The sequence below is a fragment of the Hevea brasiliensis genome, chromosome 11 (genome assembly GCF_030052815.1).
Source record: "Hevea brasiliensis isolate MT/VB/25A 57/8 chromosome 11, ASM3005281v1, whole genome shotgun sequence".
In the NCBI taxonomy this organism is placed as follows: domain Eukaryota; kingdom Viridiplantae; phylum Streptophyta; class Magnoliopsida; order Malpighiales; family Euphorbiaceae; genus Hevea; species Hevea brasiliensis.
Genome location: NC_079503.1, coordinates 83168983 through 83192264, shown reverse-complemented (window position 1 = coordinate 83192264; position 23282 = coordinate 83168983). Strand labels below are relative to the sequence as shown.

At 29.5% G+C, this 23282-nt stretch overlaps 4 protein-coding genes across 5 annotated transcripts; 1 reads left to right on the top strand and 3 right to left on the bottom strand.

Moving 5' to 3' along the window:
• Positions 1-6341: 6341 nt before the first annotated feature.
• LOC110632859 (protein E6) lies at positions 6342-7305 on the bottom strand. Its single transcript, XM_021781217.2, has one exon. It carries the CDS (start codon positions 7230-7232, stop codon positions 6507-6509), a length of 726 nt encoding a protein of 241 aa, XP_021636909.2. The 5' UTR covers positions 7233-7305; the 3' UTR covers positions 6342-6506.
• A 6051-nt stretch (positions 7306-13356) lies between these two features.
• Positions 13357-14134, bottom strand: LOC110632885 (uncharacterized). The gene has a single exon (XM_058130262.1). The coding sequence runs from the start codon at positions 13877-13879 to the stop codon at positions 13415-13417; it is 465 nt and encodes a 154-aa protein (XP_057986245.1). The 5' UTR covers positions 13880-14134; the 3' UTR covers positions 13357-13414.
• A 476-nt stretch (positions 14135-14610) lies between these two features.
• Positions 14611-18488, bottom strand: LOC110632884 (uncharacterized). 2 transcript variants are annotated; one of them, XM_058130261.1, is made up of 9 exons: positions 18213-18488; positions 17956-18092; positions 17819-17872; positions 17558-17671; positions 16759-16827; positions 16586-16642; positions 16252-16407; positions 15133-15213; positions 14611-15005 (listed from the first exon to the last, which is right to left on the bottom strand). In XM_058130261.1, exons 1-9 carry the CDS (start codon positions 18418-18420, stop codon positions 14940-14942), a joined length of 942 nt encoding a protein of 313 aa, XP_057986244.1. In that variant the 5' UTR covers positions 18421-18488; the 3' UTR covers positions 14611-14939. The 2 variants fall into 2 exon arrangements, with proteins under 2 accessions (XP_057986244.1, XP_021636946.2); XM_021781254.2 differs by having other exon boundaries at positions 17965-18092; positions 18213-18483.
• Positions 18489-20215: 1727 nt separating this feature from the next.
• LOC110632872 (uncharacterized) lies at positions 20216-22953 on the top strand. The gene is made up of 3 exons (XM_021781238.2): positions 20216-20657; positions 21060-21481; positions 22364-22953. Exons 1-3 carry the CDS (start codon positions 20493-20495, stop codon positions 22800-22802), a joined length of 1026 nt encoding a protein of 341 aa, XP_021636930.1. The 5' UTR covers positions 20216-20492; the 3' UTR covers positions 22803-22953.
• The last annotated feature ends 329 nt before the right edge of the window (positions 22954-23282 follow it).

Sequence of the window (23282 nt, the reverse complement as noted above, 5' to 3'; positions counted from 1 at the left end):
TAATAGGTAATGATGTTGGTATACTTACTACTGTAAAACTATGGTTATCAAATACTTTCTCCATGAAAGACTTAGGAGAAGCAACCTATATTCTTGGTATTCGATCTATGGAGATAGATCAAAAAGAATGATAAGTTTGTCGCAAAGTCTTTGCTTGGAAAAGGTGTTAAAGAAGTTTAACATGCTTGATTCCAAGAGAGAATTGTTACCAATAAGACATGGTATCCACTTTTCCAAAGAAATGTCTCTAAAGACACCTGAGGAAAGAGAGAAAATGGCCAGGATTTCATATGATTAAGTAATTGGAAGTTTAATGTATGCAATATTGTGTACTAAGCTAAATATCGCTTATGTTGTTCGTTTTACTAGCAGATTTCAATCCAATCCTGGTGTGGATTACTGGATAGCTGTTAAGAATATCCTTAAGTACTGGAGAAAAACTAATGATTTATTCTTGACATATGGAGGAGGTGATCTCCAAATAGATGGTTTTACAGATTTTGATTTTTGATCGGATGTGGATGATAAAAAGTCTATCTCCGGTTTTGTATTCACATGTAATGGATGAGCAGTCAGTTGGAAGAGTTTCAAGCAGTCAACAACTGTAGACTTTACTATAGAAGTTGAGTACATTGCTGCATTAGATGCTGCAAAAAACGCTGTTTGGATTAAGAAGTTCATAACAAAACTTGGAGTGGTTTCATCAACTATATCACCAATTCCACTGCATTGTGATAACAATGGTATAGTTATACAAGCAAAGGAACCCCGATCTCACTAGAAATCTAAACACATAGAAAGGCGATACCATATTATCAGAGAGATAGTTGAAAGAGGTGATGTAGCTATGCAGAAAATAGCTTCGGCTGATCCCTTAACCAAAGTCATAACACAAAACTAGCTAGATCGACATCTTGAGAAGATAGGTCTCAGATTTTGTAATGAATGACCTTAGTGTAAGTGGGATATTATTAATAATATGTCCTAAAGCATATCATTATACTGTATCATATAAATAATTATTCTCATTTAATAGAAATTATTCTTTTTATTTATGTTCAAATGGTTTGAATTTAATTTGAAAAGGCCCTTTAATATCTTATTAGATGTTCTATTCTTAAGTTGTTAAGAATATGAGTGACAGAACTATATAGTAAAAGTATTATAAATTCGGTTCACAATCTAGGATGCTTCATTGGCAATGACTTATCCAGAAAGATTATCACTTGTATTTGTTTCCATAGATTAGTATGAGACACTAATAGGATGGAATGGTGAGTCTCATACCATATGACAAATATGGTGAGCATTTATATGATAAGTAGACCGAACCAGTGACACAATAAGACTTATACATGGAGTTTACTCTTGTCAATAGGAAGAGTGACACAAGAAGACTTATACATGGAGTTTACTCTTGTCAATATGAAGTCATCTAGATCATAATAGTGCATATAATTCATTGACTTGAGATAATACAATTATCTTGTATATAGGTAGTTTGAGTTTAGTACTGCTTTCATACTTGTACTAGGTATGAGTGTATGGGCATGTATTAGCTCTGACTAGTTATATATGGAGATGGGTGTTAGTTAAGATGGAATCTGTTACCCTAAGTAAATAGGAATAAAATGCGATGTTTGTTTGATTGTTCTTAATAATTCAAGTTCCTAGTCAAGACAGATAGACTTAGTCAGAAAAGAGTTTTTGACAAGTAAGTCTTATTAATCAAGAATTAGAATCAAAAGAGAACATATGATTCAATACAATTAAAGTTTGACATAAACCATGACTTCAGCTTAAATTGAGATTTTGTAACGGAGAGATTCTAATGTGTGGTATGTATGATCTAAGGTTCATAAATTAGAGAATTAATTCATAACTAATTTGGTAGTCATAACACATAATGCTAGATGTCAACTATGACTTATCAGAACTTGAATGAAAATGAATTTTCATTTTGAGTTTAGAATGGTTCCAATAATATTAATGAGTTAATATTATTTTCGTTGCCAATTAGTAATGAACCTAATAAGTTACACACATAAGAGCAAATTGATCAAAGTAAAATTAATTTAATTAATTGATTAAAGTGTTTAATTAATTAATTGAATTAATTAATTTAGTTTGCAATTACATTGCAAAATCTCTAGTATGACTTGAAACTAAATTTATCAATGAAAGTATTCAAGTTAATATTTAAAGTGTTTAAATATAAACTTGAAATTTAACATAAGGAAGAAGATAAATTTTGACTTGTCAAAGTTTGATCATATTGACTTGGTCAAACATAAGAAAAAAAAGTTTAATTAATTAATGATTGATTGATTAATTAAATGGCATGATTAATATTGATTAATCAAGTCTTAATTTTATGATTAATATTAAGCATTGACAAGTGCACCAATTAGATGGGAACAACACTTTTGATTTTTCAATTAGAAGTGAGCATTTGTTAGCTAATTTTAAATATAAAATTAAGATATTTATAATGAGATAAAAGAGAAATTAATTCATCTTCTTCATCCCATTAAGCCGGCCATTTTTCCTCTCTCTCTCTCTTTAGTTTCATCTTCATCCTTGAGATAAAAATTCAAGAACACCAAGTATTGTTGATATTGAATTATAAGTGAGAAAGTATTTCTCACCACTTTAAAAGAGAGAAAGCTCAAAAACAACATACCCTTTCTCCCTTCCAAGTTGATGGCTGAACCACAAGGAAGAAGAAAGAGTATTTTTGAGTTGATTAAAAGGCTTTGATCAAGGAGCTTGTGTGGACAAGCTAGAGGGTCAATAATCGGAGGTCTAGCTTCCCTGATAAGGTGTTAAGAATTTGATTCTGTGCCTATTTGGTAAGAAATTCTTCAAAACCTTAACTTATTAATTTAGGGGAAAATGTTTCCTAATGGCAATTAGGCTTGATTAGCATTTGAAACATGATTTAGTATGACTAAATGATATATTTTTCAATAGCTCAATATGATTGCAAGATGCATGAAATCCCAAGTTATAAAAAATTTTAAATTGCTAATACTTGCACCTATTGATGAATTGTTATCGCAATTGATGCAATTCCTCTTTCAAAATTTACATTTAAATTGTAGACAAAGACGAGTAATGTAATAATTATTACACTTAATTTGACTTAATTTAATAGTTAAAAGTATATTACTCATCAAATAAGTAACAAATTCGAGTTTCCACTTTCCAATTTTCTTATAAAAAAACATTTCCACTTTCATTTCATTACATATATACATAGTTTTATAAATTTATTTTATATTATACCCACAAAAAGAATATGATATATTTATCGCATTAATTATTCCTTTCAAAAAATATTTTATATGTTGAAAATTTTTTGCACAAAATAAAATTCATGTACGCTTCTAAAAATTGTCACACCCAAAAGACTTTATACACGAAAATTGTGCAGAGAAATGTTTGGATTATTCAAACAATAACTTTTAAAGAATATTCTTTAAATATATTAATCAATTTCAAAGCACAGTATAGAAAATCAATTGTATATATTATTGTAATTGGATATTCATAATTCGCTATTTCTATTTTGAATAAATACTATAAGTGGTCACTCAATTTTATTAATATTTTTATAAAAATCATTCAACTTTATATAATTTGTTTTATAAAATTTACTGAATTTTGAACTTTATATAATTTATTTCATAAAATTTATTGAATTTTAATTTAATTTTATAAAAGTTATTGTGATAAAAAAAAAATTAAAGGTTTTTAAATTAATCTACTAACTTATCAATTATTTTATAAATAAAATTATCTTATTTTATTAATTTCTTAAAAAAAAAAAGGATACGTAAAATACATTTAGTTACCCCTCTTACTGTTAAATCCCTTCCATTTCTTTTTTTTTTTTCACTAGCAATCACTAATTAAATAATTTTTTTATAAAATAATTGACAAATGATTAAGTTAATATAAAAATCTTTAAATTTTTTATTATAATGATTTATATGAAATCAAATTAAAATTTATTAAATTTTATGAAAAAAATTAAAATTAATAATTTTTATAAAAATACTTATAAAATTAAATAATCGCAGTGTGATAATCACCGTCCTATTTTCCCATCAAAATAAGGGACTAATAAAATGACAATAGACTAGATTGAAGTCCCTGAATACATTATATGGAAATTGTTCCTACAGGAACCGAAACACCTCAATTAATTGACCTAACTAATGACAATGATAATGAAGTTTGCTTTTTCTGTTAAAAAAAAAAATCTTAACTATTAATGTAATAAAATACTGATCAAACGAGTAGAAGGAATTACAAAACGACATGATTAAAAGGGACAGTATTGATGGAGGTGTGGGCAACAGAAGTGGGTGGGTATGATCATTAGTCACTATTATATCTCCCAATTGCCCCCCACCTGATCATTTTCATCCTTCTTTACCCAACACCATAAATTCTTGTACAAGTACGTGTTCCTTATTGTTTGATGAATTAACATCCTTCCTGAGTTGGGGCACCAATCCATATATATCCATAAAGATCGATCAAAGTTTAGGCTACATTTACAGCCTATTTTGTATGAGTTTTGAAAGCTCAAACTATTTTTTTTGAGTAAAAATATTATTTTAAATATTATTAAAATAATAATTTAAAAAAATCGTTTCGTTATTTTAGTATTATTGATTAAATTTAATTTTTAATTATTTTTTTAATTAATATATTTAAAAAAATAATTTTTTTAATAATAATTTTAACAATAATATTAAATGGATTATTAATCATCAGGTATAGATAGGATTATACTATATTAAAAAATTATTAATATCGAAGCCGTAATGTTAGAAATTTATTGGGAAGATTTGATTTCGATATGATTATCAACTCGATTGTGAAAATTGCGTAATTAAATAAATAAAAAAATTAACCTAACATATAACAAGAATAATAGTCTTTGGCGTACGAGCTCAAGAAGTCAAATAAAGCAAATACTCCAAAGCTTAATGAGAGAATGATTGAAAAAAAAAGGTCAGCCCGCCAATCACGGAGGAACACAATTTCCTTATGAGCTTCTGGAGCGGCCATGAATCTGCCAGCGTTGCTACTCGTTATGCCAATGGTTGGTGGATATAATGTCTTACATCATATTAATTTTAAAAAATTTGATATATTTTTAAGATGAATTAAAATATTAAAATTTTGTGAAGTTTAAGTTTATTTTAAAATAAAATTATTAAGTAAAAAATATATACATACATATGTAGTAGAAAGACTCGAGAATAAATTATTGAATATATTTGATATATTAAAAAAATAATACACCTATTAAAAAAATTAATTGAGAGACTCACATTTTTACGAGGGAAAGTGCATATGGTGCATCCAATAATTTCCCTAAAGGAAGTGTGTTGCAAGTGGCTTAGTGCAGAGTCGAGGCACATGTATTAGCCAAAAGCCAAGAAAAGTGCCTACACTAGCAGCCTAGCACAACCCAGAAGTCATTTTCGCAATCTTAGGTAGCAATTTGCAAGGAAGTGCCTTGGTTCGACTCTGTTGGTGACAAGATATAGCTTTTACACCATTGGATTTTTCTTTTTTGGACCCAGTCCACCATAGAGATAAAGTGCATCTCATAGTCTAAGTTGGCAGGCAAGAAATTTCCCTTTTAATCATCATAATATGTATTTAGTGCATGGCTCGCTATCATATTGCCGGGTTTACACTTTAATCTTTTGTAGCTTTCAGTTCTTCGTCTATACAACTTTACATCCTGAATTCACATCCGATATTGATTCTGTAGATGCTTTGGCTTAACGTTGCATATATGTTTGGTTGAATTAATTCCATCCAACAGAACATATAATAAAGTGGATTTCAAATACAAAGTATTGATTTGGCATTTTCCACCCCCAAAGTGCAAGTTGAAGGATAAGATGGATAGCTATTAATTCTAACATCTAATACGAATTCTTAGTGGAACCTTCACTTTTTTGTTGGGTTATGAAGATGAATTAAAGACTATAGATAAAGATGATGAATGAAGAGGTAGCCATGCTAGCTATCATGAATAAAACTAACTATTTACTCCTCATAATTGTCATTGTCTTATTTAAGGGCCCTGGACTGGAGAGCCTCCCACATCTAAACTTTAATGTAAAAAAAAAAAAAAAAAAAAGAAATCAGTTTTTAAGTTTCTCATTAGGGTTAATTACTTGAAAGATTGCAACACGAAAAGCCATATGCATTCACTGAATTAATTATTAATAAAATATAACCATACTCTCTGATATACCTCTGTTTTTGAAAGCATGAAGCCTAAGCAAACATTAAAGAAGATCAAATTATAATAACCACAATAAATTGATTGATATTTTTTTTAATCTTTTCACAAGAACATATATTTTAATTTAACTTCTAATAACATCACCCATTAATTATAGTTGAACCAACCTCATCATTTTCTTCAGTACTTCACCTCTTGATCACAAAGCCTAAAAAAGATTAAATCAAGGCACGTACTGCTCATCTTGGGCCTCTTGGAAGTTCTCCTGGTTCTGATAGCTTTGCATGGAATTGTCATAGAAATTCTCGTTGTTGTTATTGTAATAACCCCTAGTATCGTAATTGTTTCTTGAATTATGGTACTGATTTGGGTAGTAGTTGCTCATCTCACCCTTGATATCATAATAGTACTTCCCATTTTCCAAGAATCTGGTGTCACTCATGCCTTGCTTCCCTTCGTTTTTGTACCCATTTGCACCATTGTAGTAATAGTTGTTGTTCTGGTTGGTCGTGGGGGTGTAGCTTCTTTCATGGAGGCTTGTTTCACCCAAGTTTTGTTGCTCTTCCTCGTATGCATTGTTGTTGTATTGATTGTTATTGAAATAATTGGTGTTGGTGCTGGGGTATTTGGTGTAGGTTTCTTTGTAGGGGCTGTAAGTGGTGGTGGTAGTGTAGGGTGCATTTCCCAGTTTAGTGGTGGTCGGAAATTGGGTCTGGGTGGACTCTTGACCATACAGGCCATAACCATTTTGGTTCTCTGGCATGAAGGTTGGCTCTTGTTCTTGCTTCTTCAAGTTCTCTTCTTCTACGTTGGGGATCACCGCAGCCTCTTTGCTGTTGATGGTGGTGGGAGAGACCTTGCTAAAGAACTGGCTGTCTCTAGCATAAGTTTGCATAAAGAAAAGGGCTAAGAGGAAGAAAAAGGAACAGAGTTTTGGAGAGGAACCCATGAGTGGCAATAGGAAGCTAAGATATGAAATGTCAGTGGGTAGTGTTTAGTGTATAGTGAGTAAGAGTTTGTGATGGGTATCATGTTTATATATAGAATGGTGTCTCAATCTCTCAATTTTTTCTACTAATTAGTTGAAGGGGTAGTGATGATTATTGTGGTCCCTAATGCATCAGAAAACTTTAACGAAGAGCCCTCTCCCCCTTTTTTTTTTATTATTTCCTCCTCATGCTTCCTGTTAATTATGTTTGTTTTTTATTTAGTATATTTTTCTTTGGCAGTATTTCATGAACATCCATTCTCGTGGAGAGAAACATCCCCATTCAAATTAGTGTTTCCTCTCAAGATCTTCTCATGTGACCCATTACTTAATTAGATCTCAATTATCAAATTCAAATCACTATGTTTGATCCTACTTTCTTTATATATTTCTTATCTTTGAAGCAAATCAAGCTGGATTAAAGCAAATCAATACATATACGTATTCCCATAATGAAGATTGGAAAAGATATCAATTAACATCTAAAGAATCCGAGGTTTATGTCAATTGCAGCAAATTCCTCAGAAGTTACCAATTACCCATGTAGTTAAAATGGGAAATTTCCCCCCAAAAAAAGCTGAAATTGCTAAGAATCTTCAAAACAAAAGTGGGTTTTATTTTCCTGTGACAATTAACGTAATAATTTGTTTAATGGGAGGGGCAAATATCGGAACTTAGAAAGCTTAAGCAAAGTGGATAAAGATGTATAATGATGGCCATGGTTCTGGGCGCGCAATTATGCGGGGATTGTGGGAGGTGGGGCAAAGCTAGCCAATAATGGCATTTAGTGCAGACAGCATGTGGCCTCTTCCCCTTTGTTTAATCTCCATTGACACACCTAACCTTTTGCTATTCATTTTCTCTCATTCTTTAATGGCAAATCTGCAATCTGTAAATACAAAACTATGCATAAATGGTACCTTCCATTTCTTTTCTTTCTTGTTTGTTCATAATTTAATTTTGGGGGCGTAAATTTTTCACCCTCCACCATTTATTTATCTCTATTTGTTCATAGTGAGACAATTTTTTTTTTTCAAATTACACTGAAATTATTTATAAAGTAAGAGTTTAGAGTGGTTAAAAGTCAAATTTTAATTAAAATTAAATAAAATAATTTTAAAGAAAATATTAAAAAAAAATGCATATTAGTAGCTCCTTGTTTGCAGATAAACACATCTGCGGGGGTTAACATTGTAGAAGGACAGGCTCTTATACCATATAGAGAAAATGAATTCGTTTTAACTTCATCTTAAAAGTTAACTCAAAAGAAAGAGATTTAATTCAGTCATATATTTAACTCAAATATCTTATTTCAGAAAACGTGAGATAATAGTTTAAGATGGTTAATAGCATATTATGCAGCTAAAAACGTGGCATTAATGAGTTTTACATATAGGCATGATTAATGGTGTTTAGTTTAATTTGGTTAGGTGAATGGTGTAAGTTTATATCATTTGTTGGGTTGATAGGTTTATTTTATCACCAAACTAAGAAACTTTGATGCAAAGTTGTTAATTTATAGCTCAACGGCTACGTACAAATATATGCTTCAGGATTTCCTGATAGGAAAAAAAAGTTCTAATGCTTCTAGAAATGATAAATTATTAACTATTTCAGGTATATGTGTACTTTTACTTATAAAATAGAGTCTCATATAGGAATCGCTATGAGTTGAGTTTTTGTAGGTATTCTACCTAATCGAACTCTAATAAGAAGGATTTGATTATTATATAATCGAATTTGGAATGAATTCGGATTTGAAAAATAATATCAGTGATGGGTTCGGGTCAGATTTAAATTTTACATATTGGGTATTTGTTATCCGAACCTATTTATATAAATATCTAATTAAATATAAAATATGTATTTTTTATAATAATATTTAAATTTTTTTATATTTTATTTTATATAAAATGAAATTTAAATATTTTATAAAATTATTAAATTTTTAAAATATAAATTATTAATCAAAATAATTTTTTATGAAAAATATTAATTAAAATATATAAAATTTGAGAATAAATTTTAATCGGGTTTGGGACGGATTTGGGTTTTGATAATGTTAATTGAGTTTGAATTCGGATAGGGTAATTTTCGCTAGTACTCTACTAGTTGTCATCCCTAATCTCATCTCATACTAAAATATGAGATTCATTTTCTATAATTTACGAAAGAATTCACATTTTTTAAGTATAAAAAATACTAAAATTTAATGCGCCTAATAATTTCTTTGAATAAAATCTGAAATCAATCAAGGTTTTATTGGTTTAAAATCAGCCTAAAACTAAGGTATTAAGTTTGAATCTCAGTTTCCATTTCATGAATTTGTATTTAGATTTGAGAATTTGGTTGATTTGATCTATTGGATTTGAAATTTAATAAAATCAATAAAATTAATTTTTTTTTAAAAGAAAATATCAAATCGAATCAAATTAGTAGTCTGATTTAATTAGCTGAATTAAATTGAATTTAATCAAATTGAAATATTTTCGTTACATCAATTTGGTTGATTAATTTTTTATATTTATTTTTTTATATATAATATTTATTAAAAATAATAAAATAAATTTAATCAGTTTGATTAATTTAATTTTTCATCATAAAAAATAAAATTGAATCTAATTAATTAAATATTTTAAAATTTAAACTGAACAAAATTAATCGAATAACCGAAAAGCTGAATTTTATTAATTCAATTTTTGATTTAAACTAAACAATGCTAACCTCTTATTAAATTGAAACTAAAATCAGAAGTCTACTTTGGAACAAAAAGTTTTTAAAATTTATAAATATTTAACAAATTATATTTAAGCCTTAAAATAGTTTAAGAAAATAATTTGATTAAAATATTTAAAAATATATTTTAATTAATTACAGTTGATTAATAAAATTGAAAAATTAAGGAAATAGAATCAAAATGAAGGAAATTGATATAATTGACATAATTAAAAAACAAATTAACATAACTAATTAATTGACATATATAAAGGAAAATAACATAATTAACATAATTTGAAAAAGAAAATTAATATAATTAATATGATTACAGGAAATTTAATGACCTTTTTGTCATTATATTTAAATATATGTAATTGGAAAAAACAGGGAACTGTCCAATGCTGGGTGGTTGTTCCTGCAACTGCCAAATTAAACCAAGTTATGAACATAATTATGAAGATTTGGTGAGATAGGTCCAACCCTTGTTTGTTGCACATGATCATCAACATAACCAAAATGGGTGTATCTCATATAAGCTGGGTAAATATCAAATGCAATATTATAAGTATTTTCATAAAAATTATTAAATTTTAATTTTTTTTATAAAATTCATTAAATTTTAATTTGATTTCATAAAAGTTATTATAATCGAAAATTAAAAATTTTCAGGTTTGTCAACTATTTTATAAATAAAATTATTTTATTTTATAAATTAAAAAAAAAAAAGAAAACAGAATGCATAAATTGTATCCAGCTATCCTCCTCGTTATCAAACTTCTCCCTTCTTCTTCATCGATAACTACTAGTTAGGTAATTTTATTTGTAAAATAGTTAACAGATAAATAGACTAACATGAAAACTTTTGATTTTTAATCACGGTGATTTTTATGAAATTAAATTGAAATTTCAATGAATTTTATGAAAAAAATTAAAATTTAATAACTTTTATAAAAATACTCATAAAGTTAAGTGACCATACCCCATATAAACTTGATCAATAACCATTAAATCAAATATTTGTATTAAGATTTATGTAAAATTAATATATAATAAATATATGGCTCTACTTATAAATATTTTATCTAATAATTAGCTATTTATAATCTCACCCAACCAAGAAAGGCTCCTAATGAAACTTGCTTTAGCTTCTTGTTTTCTATGATATATATATATATATATATATATATATATATATATATATATATAATTAAAATTAAAATTAATTAACCCAAATTAAAGAACTTGATAAATTGTTTAAAGGGTAAAAAAGAAAAGCAAAAGGTATAAAGTAAGTTCTCTCTATGGTTGGTACATTTATCAAAAATAAAAAGATGTTAGAAAAAAAAATTAAAATAAAGAAAAAGTTTTTATTGCTTAAACAAGCTGGCCAGTCACTCTAAAATACAAAAAAATGAAAAATTTCCAATTTGTTTAAGACATTAAAAAAATGTTTTTAATATAAAGTGCTTGATGATTAAAACGTTTAAGGTGGACAACAAGCTCAAAACTATTACCATTTCCTCTTCAAAAATGGCATTAAAACTTACATTTTATTTTAGAAAAATTATTATTTAATATTTATATTTTAATAAAATTATTTATTTAATTTTTCTATTTTGAAAAACATTATTTAATTCATATTTTTTTTTAATTTATAAACTATTTAGTTCTTTTCATTATTTTAAAATGATTTTTTTCCTTAACTCAACTATTCAGTCTCTATTATTTGAATTATATAATTATTTAGTACCTGTAATTTTAAATTCATCAATTATTCATTTTTTTGTCTATAAATATTTTATCTTTTGACTAACTTGACTAACAAAAAAAGTAAATTAGAGGATTAAATAATTCACTAACTGAAATTTTATAAAGGGATTAAATAATATATTTTTAAAATAAAGTAATTAAATAATTATTTTTTTTTAAATAAAAGGGTTAAATAATAATTCTTCATTAAACTTAATGAGTAGCACTATTAACTCCATAACAGGAGTCAGGAGATGAGATCAACATCAGCACAACACCAATAGATGAGAAGCTACAATCAAAAGAAGCAGAGTGGTGGAAGCTTGATTGATAGAATGCCAGGTGAAAATGAAGAACCAATGATGAAGCTTTCCATATATTGTCAACGTTTGCATTTTGACCTAATCAACCAAAACTCATTTTGCCCTTTTCTTTTTTCTTGGTTTAGGTGCAATTTATTCCGTGATTTGCGGCTATCAAATTTGCAAAGCTTGTATTGGCAGTAGCAATGTGGCATTATTAGAACAAAGTAAAAAGGAAAAGAAGACAACTGGGAATTGGCAAAGTATGTTACCAAAGAAAAAAAAGAAGAATAAAGGAAAATAAACAAGTTGTTGAAGCTTTGAAAGGTAAAAGATTAGCATCCAAAGTACTAAGTCATTGATGGGAATTCATTATTCTTTAGCCAATTTAGCCCATTCCATCTTGAATGTTTATCTGTTTTTGAATTAACAAGTCTCCTTGTCAGCCTGAAGAGTGAAGAATATATTTCTAAGTTTGGTTGCTTCTAGCCATCCAGAGAAGACCGATTGATTAGTCTTTCATGGAGCAGAAAGATTCATGTCAAAGGGTGCAATTCAAATTTCTTTTAACATAACAATCTCAAGAAAACGTCATGAATGGAAAAAATATGAACATAGGCAAAATGCTGACCCACTGCGGCAATACCAACAACGTTAACATAAAAATCTTCTCTTGCTACGAGCATATATTATGAATATATGGAAGAATTTTTAGATTACTTATAGATTACTTATGGCTATTTGAATGGGGTGAGAGAAAGGTAAATAAAAAAAAGATAAAAAAAAAAGTAAGAAATGAGTAAGGTAAGAAAGATTATAATAAAAAAAAAATTTATGTTTGAAGAAGAGTAAATTAATAAAAAGATAAGAAGATATAATATATATTATTTATATTTTGAAGGTGGTAAAAAAAGGATAAATTTAAAAAGTGTAAATAAAAATATTCATAATTTTCGATCCTCAAAAATTAAAATTTGAGAAGTAAAGACGTATATCACTTATCTTTACTTACTCTTATTCTCTGTTAACTCACTCTTTTTAAAATAGTATTAAAATAGTTATTTACCTATCTTTCCCTTTGTGTAGCCTTCCTAACCTCATCCAAACAGAGCCTTCTACCTTTCTTTTCAATTCTGCTCAACAAACGACTGCAACTTTACGTGGGTAGAAATAATCCCTTTTCGCTGCCTCATTAAAGTATTAATTATGTTATTCTAATTAACCAGCAACCTCTTCAGATGGGTAGGTCATAGGTATTAAGATTCGCAAAAACAGAAGTTCCAAAATTCAAAATCATAACCAAACCAGAATAACCATGATGGAAAATTGTTACAATTTTAATTACATGCACATGTTACAAACCCACAATATTTCTTAAGAATCAAGATTAGGAAGAGGGTTCCAGAGCAGAAGTGAAAACAGTAACAGATTGGGAACTAAAATAGGAATAGAAGGATGAATATTACTGCCAAGTCTTTTCCTTCTCATCCTCATCCTAAAATATACTCTTTTTTGCTCATCACCCCACTGTGCTTCCTCTACTCCTTTTGCAAGAATCAGCGGTGGGGGTTGTTGGTATGGGCACTTGGACCTCCAAGAAGTCTCAGGAATCCCTAATCTGGAGACCCTTTTGACAAAGAGAGAGAATCCCCACCTCAGATGGAGAGAAGGGAAGATCCTGGTGTCTTTGGTGCAGAGGATCGGTGGGTAGTCCCAGTTGAGGTAGCACGGAATTTGTCTGGAGATAAATAATTGAGAGTAGAGAGGTGGTGGTGTTGTGGTGCTGGTTAGGACGTGGGTTAGGGCTTGTAGTCTCTGCTCCCATGTTGTGTCCTCCATCTTGACGATGAGATTGAAATGAAAATTTTTGCTACTATTCCCGGTCTCAAAGAAAGAGACTGATGGCGTGCCGAGCTGTATGAAAACAGGGCCTTGGAGGTGAAGTCTTTTCCTCTGTTTTGCTTTTGCACGTCACGTGATGAGCTTTGCATTTAAACATAGATAGTTGAGTGATTAAATGAAATCAAACATTCAATTCAGTGGCTCCATATATATTCAAATCTGAATTATAGTAATGATAATGTGTTCTTCACCAACTATAATAAATAATATGCATGATGATAATCACATCATGATTTTTATAAGAATTAATTTTCATCGTTAAACGGTGTGTGTCTATCTCTAAATATATATATATATATATATAACCTCCATCACAAGTTGATGAAAATATGTGACCTTGGATTATGTATTTAACGAATCGGACACCCCCATATTTTATCGGTTCATACGTCTATCCACCAGTGAAAAACAAAGTGAAAGAACATGAAATTTATTATGGATATTGTAGCTTATTTTGGCTTAGCCATAAAGCAATAATGCAACATCATCCAGAAACGTATCGATTTCTTTATTCAAGGGATCTATCTAACAGCGATATTTATAAATAGAGTTGAAATGCTGGCGTCCTATACGTAATGAAATCAAGAGTTAGGGGACCAATCACCAAAGTTCTACCAACGTAAGTAGAAAACTGGCGCACACATTGAATATCTATGGACTATCCCACAGAATTTGAAACAGTAACTTGGATTCTGCATCAAAACTTAAACTCGGTTCATAGCATATTTACATTCAGAACATTAGAATATTGATTTGTAATGTCAAAAACCCAAACAATGTGGGCATAAAGTATTGATTTTGACCTTGTAAGGCTAATAGGATAACCACCAGAGATCATGTAAACGAAATTACAGCAGGATCCAACATGGACATGTGTTACAAGTACCACCCCGCACCCACTTTCCACAAAAGCTGCATAGGTTGGTAGTGTTGGTTTGCGCATTATCCTCTTCTTCACAATAGAATAGGCTGTTTTCATCGAGAGTAAAATTCTCAACTAGTGCAACTGTGATGAGAGCAACATCCAAGCACTCAAGACTGGGAATATGATCAAAGCAGAAGCCTGCGGTTTCACAAAATCCATTCCAATGATTTATTTTACAAGAAAAAACTAAACAGTGGATGCATTAGTATACAAACATCTGTTGAGAGAGAGACAGATGGAGAGAACTAATAGCAAAAAAGCATACCACAAAAAATACTAGTTCCTCATTGGCAATTCGGGCACTGAACTCATGTCTTTCCATTTCTCTTTTGATGAAACCTTGCAGCTATAAAGAAAATGAGAGTCAAAATTTCATTAACGCAACAAAATGGTGCCTAGGGGACACCTAGGTTATAGGGCCTTATTAAAGAGGACAAGGGCTAGTATTGCAATGGTGACCTAATTATGCATAAGCTCGCTTCAATGCTACTCTGTGACCATGAGCAAAATTATACATATAGATGATATTAAATATAGGCTGGTAAATGCTTGCATCATATCCACAAATCAGTAAACAGACTGTAATACAAATTAACTCTGCAATTGCTCTTAAACCTTGTCTCTTACAACTCTCAATAGTTGGGAGAGGCCATTATTAAATCCAATCTGACCAGGTCATTCTCCAAACTAGCCTTAGATTATATTTGATTGAATGAAAAAAAAAAAAACATGATATCTTGCAGAAGAAAAAGACATAGAAGATCATACTTATCATAAAGAATGTTCACTTGTGGAAAATTGAGGTAATTTTCTGAAAAAAAATTTCAAAAAAAAAACTGAAAAACAGAGTTTCATGTTCACATGTGCTAATTTTCTAAATGGAGAACTGGAAAATCAATTTTCCAAAATTTAACTAAAATGTGAAAAAGTTTTAAATTGTTTTCCACTGTTTTCCTTTATAATAAAAATTTTGTTTTCCAAATGGAAAACAATGATTTTTTAGAAAAATATTTATTTACAGTGATAAAAATTAATCATATTATTATAAAATAAATGAATATACACATTAAAAAAAATTTAAAATAAAGTTTTTAAGCATTTTTTACATTGACTTATTTTTTTAATTATGAAAGATATAAATAATTTTTTTTTTAAATTAGAAAATTATTTTCTATTATTCGCAAGTGAACACGTTTTTCATTTTTTCCTTATTTTCTATAGACTATGAAAACCAGAGTTTTCTTAGAAAATGAAAAACTCAAAATTGTTTTCCACTAGAATTTCATATCTACAACAAACTACTTTTATTGGTTATCCTATGAAGAGAGGAAATGAAAATCAAGACAGGAGATATTGTACAAAATTAAGAAGAGAAAGTATAAACCTCATGGTGGGACTCTTTCACTGTTGAAAAGAATCTTTCTAACTGATGTAGAGTTTGGGAGATGTAGGATCCAAAGGCAGACTCCATGCCAAACAAATGCGAACCCAGTGGCCCAAGAGACTTTGGAAGATATTCACCGGAAAGGTCATTTATGAACTGCAAATCCACAAAAATCAAGAAAATTGGCCATAACAAACATCTTGGATAATACATCTCAAAATAAGAAACTTCTTATCTTTAAAGACTCATTGTTGCTACTCATAATGCATGGGAACATTGAATAAATTTCAAATGACATGAAAACATGGAATAAGATTAAATATCTTAATATCACCTTCAAGAATGAGCATCTAGGAATCCTTGCTCGTCTCCGAGCCTTTAATATGCTCATCTGTTAAAAAGAGCAGGGAGGAATTGTTATAGATCATTTGAGGCATTAATATCAGCCTTTGGCTTAACAAATCCTTAGGAACCTATGGCTAATATTGCCCTTTTGCTAAAACATACTTCTCTTAGTTGAAGAGCCTGCTCAAACTGTTGAATTTGGATCCACTGCTCTGACACTATGTCAGCCATCTGAAAGAAACCAAAAAATATCCATAACTAATGAATGTGAAGAACTAAAATGTGAAAACTTGCACTAACAAACACTAATTCTTATTTTGTCTCCTAAGTACAGGAATGTATAATGTTATTAAGTGCATGATAACAACTAATCCCACACTCCCCAAAAAAAAAAAAAAAGGAGAAGCAGAAGGAGAATAAGAAGCAACAATTCAAATAAAATTTTTCCAAAACATATTCACCATCTTCTTTTCTTTAAATATTTCCAGAAGATTTTTTCCTTCTTCTTACACTGAAAATTTTTGAGGGTATAACTATAATCAAGCTGAGTCAGTCAATATAGTGCACTCAAAACTCAATGTTCGAAACTGGACTTAAGGGCAATTCAGTTTTATTTTTCATGTTTGAACACTTCTCAATGAAAACCTTGAAATACTTGAGCTCCATTGATATCTGGTTACTGTTAAAATTTAGATAAACTCATTTACTAATCTCCAATTAAAGCTCAAACAAATTTAAGTGAGCTTGAATTCGAGCTTGAGTTCATAAATTATTGTCTTTAACAGGTAATGCTATGGAACAATTTTGCCTCGTTTGAATGAAAAAAGAACTTGAAAATGAGGGGGTTGGATTAACTACTAAATGATGTAAAGATTTTTCTTGGTTTTGCTGTTTCATTCATTGAAATATCTATACACATCAAAGAGTTAAAATCATTAACAACGGGTTTAAGAGAATGGACCTTCTCAACCTGCGAAGTCACTGTTTGCAATCTGTCCTCAGCTTCTCTTGCTTTAGACTCTAAAACATGAAGATCAAAATTGTTCTTTCTTGAAGTTGCCCATAGAACTCGTATCTAGGCATTATCAAACTAAAGGCCGAGTCAGTTGAATTTTCGATGAAGTATAAAACAAACTCATTGTCAATTAAGCATAGCGCTAAGCAGATTGAAAGAGGTACCAGAGAAAAGGAAAATTTATAAGGAAATGCAACAGCAACAAACCTCTTCTTCCAGAACATTAACCTTTTGATCAGCGGGCAAAGGCAGTGAGCCACCCTACAATTAAGAGCTCAAAAGTCAATTCCAGATATTGTAAGCATGGAAGCATTCATATCATCCAACAGGTATAAGTAACGAACAAAGAAAACCTTCAAATTTGAAAGAGTAGATTGCAAATCGTTAATCTTCTTCTCCATCTCCTGAATTCGATACTCTCCTTCCTCCAAATAAAGGTCTCTATCCTTAACCTTTTGGATGATTTCCTCAAGAGAAGATTCTGCTCGTAGAAGCAAGTAAATTAGGGGTTCCTTTACAAAATTAAATCAGAAGAGCACAATCTCAAGTCTCAAACTACATGTTTGGTTCAAAAAAAAGATGAAAAGGGATTGGATGTTACCTAATTGAGCGACCTTGAGCTTGGCGTCGTGCAATTGGGGGAGCAGGTGGTGGATGCTCTGCGGATCTTGAGATGAGAGATCCAATAGAGAAGACAAAAAAATAGCGGGAAATAAAATTAGAAGATAAATCGCCGCCATTGTCGTCGTCTCGTCTCTGCTACTACGCTGACCATGTGAGCTAGGTAGTGTCCTCCTGGATCTATGCATCTGCCATATTACACTCCAAAATATGTGTGTACACGTGGCAAGCCAGGTAGGGTGCTTTGCGCGATCTAGAAATTTTGTATGGCTCTGAAATTTTAAGAGGTAATAATTTTATATATTTTTTAATTTTAATATATAAAAATAATATAATATTTTAAATTTTTATTAATTATTTTAAATTTTATTTCTATTGTTTATATCTCCTAAGTTGTTTAATAAAGATTTTATAATATATAATTATTAAAATTTAAAATATAAGGTAAAATGAAATAGAATATATTTAATGCAAATGCAATTATATATATATATATATATATATATATAAGAATTATATAATTTTTGAAAATAAATTATTAATTTATTTTATAAATGGTATATATAAAATATAATTAATATGAATAAAATTATATTTATTATATATTTCAAAAAAATTTTAAATTCTGACAAATTTTAATATATATAAAACATGAGTGCACCAATAGTAAAATATGAGTGTTTTGTAATTTTAATATTTGAATATATACATACTACATATAAATTTTTAAAATTTTATTTTTTATTTATTTTGAAAAAAAAAAAAAATATATATATATATATATATATATAATCAAAATTTGCCACTTATGCCTACCATTAATTAATATTTAGCATAATTAAAAAATAATAATTTTATTTTAAAATTTCTTTTTAACTAAACGTTATCTAATTACAAATTTAATTATATGTATTAAATAATACTAAAGTTAATAATTTTGTCTTATTATTATTAGTATTAGATAATACTCAACTTAATAATTCTATCTTAATTAAGTTTGAAATTTTTTTTAAATTTATTTTTGTAATTATAAATTTAATTTTTTATGAGGCCTGTTACTATAATTAGGAACTAAAAAATTAATAATATTAAGAGCTCTTTTAAAATATTAAATTCATGTGACATCTTTAATTTTATTTTCATAAAATTATTAAAAATAATTTATCGAATATGTGAATAAATAATATTTTTTTATTTTAAAAATACTTAATCTTTAATCATTAATTTTTACTTAATACTTTTATATTATTTTATACCCTTAAATTATATTTTTAAAAATCTTTATTTATTAAATATTTTAATTTAATTGATTGCTTCGATTTAAAGTAAATACGCCTAAATCAACATATACTAATACATAAATTTAAATAATAATTAAATTTATTACTAATATATTAAAAAACAAATAATTTAATCAATTAAATTTATTTGATATAAATTAAATAAAAATTAAAAATAAAAAAATTTAAATTATTACCACACAGCATATATCTTATTTAAAATATTTATTCTAATATATTGGTGAATTGGTATTTATCACAATTCAAAGAATAAAGGTGAGGAAAACAATGTTTTTTTAAACAATTCATAAAATTATAAACTCATATAATTTTAAAAAAACAAAAATTCGAAGTACTTAAAAATTAAAATATTTTCAAATTTTAATTTAGTTTTACATTTTTATTTTTCTTTTTAATTTTATCAATAGTTAATAATTAAAAAATAAATAATCATGAATAAAAATATTAAAAATAATAAAATTTAAGAAGGATATTAAAAGTTATAAATGAAATAATAAAGAAAGATATTTAATTATCTTTATTTTATTAATAATGAAAATAGAAAATTAATAGAATGATGAATATCTGTAAAATTAAAACTTATAGATATTTTAATTATTTTTAAAATATTAAATATTAATTATATCATAATAGAAATATAACAACTTATTTTTATAATTCAAGACCGACCATTTTCTATAAAATTCTGGAAAGTTCCACAGCCTTCTACATTTTGGTCCTCTAAGATGTTCGAGATAAATCCTTCTCCTTCTTTCCTCTTCTTATTGAGCCTCCTATAGAGCTACACCAATCAATTGGACATCAAAAGCTAACATCCCGCCATCACAGCCAACAACACCAGTAATCCAAACCCCCCAACCATATAGCTGGTAATTTATAGGTTATTGGGTGCCACCCCTTCAATTTTCAGCAGAAGACAGCAGCAAGCAACACAGAGCGAGGAAGAAGAGAAATTCGATATGGGTGTTGATTACTACAAGATATTGCAGGTCGACAAGAACGCTAAAGATGAAGATTTGAAGAAAGCTTATAGAAAGCTTGCCATGAAGTGGCACCCAGATAAGAACCCAAATAACAAGAAAGAAGCTGAGGCTAAATTCAAGCAGATCTCTGAGGCTTATGAGGTAAATTATGATAACCATCCAATCTCTCTTTCTGTTTCAAGCAGAAAGGTTCTATTTTGTATATGTATTTGCTGCTCCTTATACATGGAACTTACGTATAATTATCATTTAAAATATATATATATATATATATATATATATATATATATATATATATATATATCCGATAAGGACATAGTTGCTTTCTTGGGTTTTGGAAGGCAATTGGCGTCTTTCGTGTTTCAATCACTTTTTATCATTCGAGATTTGCTGATTTACACTTTAATGGGTCTTGCTCTGTTTTTATGCCTTTTGTCTTCTGATAGCATGGTTGTATTTGGATTCAAACTAAGAATTCTAATGTCATCTTTTATAGAATACATTAATTCTGGAAGCTCAAGTTGTATTTTGATTCTTTTACAGGTTCTAAGTGATCCTCAAAAAAGAGCAATATATGATCAATACGGAGAAGAAGGGCTCAAAGGCCAGGTGCCACCACCAGGTGCTGGTGGTCCTGGAGGAGCAACTTTCTTCTCAACTGGAGATGGCCCGACAGCGTTTAGATTCAATCCCAGAAATGCCGATGACATTTTTGCCGAATTCTTTGGTTTCTCAAGCCCATTTGGAGGAATGGGAGGTGCTAGTGGCATAAGAGTTGGTCCAAGGTCCTTTGGTGGAATGTTTGGTGATGATATTTTCAGTTCTTTCGGTGAGGGACGCCCAATGAGTTCAGCTCCTCGTAAAGCTCCTCCAATTGAAAATAAATTGCCTTGTACCCTTGAGGAGCTTTACAGGGGGACCACTAAAAAGATGAAGATTTCAAGGGAAATTGCTGATGCTAGCGGGTAAGTGATCTATTCATTCCAGATTTGTTAGATGCTTTCTTTTAGTGATTTAAAAGGAATGAATTAAAACATTTCATAGAAATATCATCTATGGTTAAGAGGCTTGGTGGCCAGGGCTTATAGTCGATAGTAACTATTGGATGCTAGCTATAGTGATGGAATTGGTGGTGACTTTTGTATTTTTCATCCTGAAAATTCAGCATTGTCGCAACCATTTTGTTGTCATCAATATGATGGCTATTGCTTCTGTAGTTGCTAATGCTGCCCTTTGCAGTTGTAAGTCACCTGTACCACTGCATGGAAGGCAGTGTTCTTTAGTTTACTTCAGAAAAAGGCATTGAAGAAATCAAAATTAGTTCATGAATCGCTGATTTTGTTAAAATAGTAAGCTGTTGAGGCTTAGACTGTTCAAGTTGGTCTTAGGTTCAATTAGCTTTCATTTAATTTTACCCTTTTTCTGACCATGATTTGGCTGATAGTTTGTACTTCTGTAGGCAATTTTAATTTCTTATTTGGTATGCTTCAGTGAATTAATTATACATGCATGATTTCTGTACTCAGAATTAACATTCTTTCTTTAAGGCATTTGGTCTTCAGCCCTTCTTGTTGTACCTTTTTTGTGCGGATAAATACTCCTGGTGAATATATTATCATCTTGTGCTAATTGATTCTAGGGCTGGAATTAAGACTCATGTGCAAGATTGGTATGTTTTGGATTTTTGGTTGTCAATGTCATCCTAGTTCACCATTAAAATTTTACAACCATACCAAGCCAGTTGGGCAAATTTTCTGTGTGCTTCTCCCTCTTGATAGCTTTAGCTACCCTGATTTAGACTACTGGTTTACTAACTTCTGGTTTTTTCTTGTTTGAAAATGACACAGGAAAACCTTGCCAGTGGAGGAAATATTAACCATTGATATCAAGCCTGGCTGGAAAAAGGGAACAAAAATCACTTTCCCTGAGAAAGGCAATGAGCAACCAAATGTTATCCCTGCAGATCTCGTCTTTGTCATTGATGAGAAACCACACGGCACATTTACAAGGGAAGGCAATGATCTGATTGTAACCAAGAAGATACCTCTTGCAGAAGCTTTAACAGGCTATACTGTCCATCTTACAACTCTAGATGGTAGGAGCCTGACCATCCTAATCAACAGCGTGATTCAACCGGACTATGAAGAAGTTGTTCCAAACGAAGGCATGCCTATACCAAAGGATCCCTCAAAGAGGGGAAACTTGAGAATCAAGTTCAATATAAAATTCCCAACAAGGTTAACTGCTGAGCAGAAGTCAGGAATCAAGAAATTATTGGCCCCATAGATTTGGGAGTTCAGTAATGCTCGGTCTCTTTGTGAATACCTTTCTTTAATTGTTTTTGGAGATGGCTGTTGTTCTGTGTTGCTAGTTTTTGTACCAGAGAATTGAACATTAAACATCTAGTTGAATAAAATAATAGCAAAGTTCTGAGATATGCATACGATAGCAAGATGCCACTGTATTTAAACTATACAAAGTTATGGGCATGGAAGCGCACTGGTTTTTATGTTTGCTTATGGGTAGGTGGGCAACGATGGGCGTCTAGACACTGTAAAGACGATAACTACCTTGGTGGAGCTGTGCAGGTGCTGCCTCAGTAAAAGGGAAAAAGGAACAACCCCTATACAAGAGAGTATACTCTATTTTCGGAAACTATTAGGTGCTTATTCATGTAAGAAGCATATATTCCGTATGTATTGTTATTTATCTACAATAGAGGAGAATTATTTTGTTCTAAGAAAAAATTTTATTATATATATATAT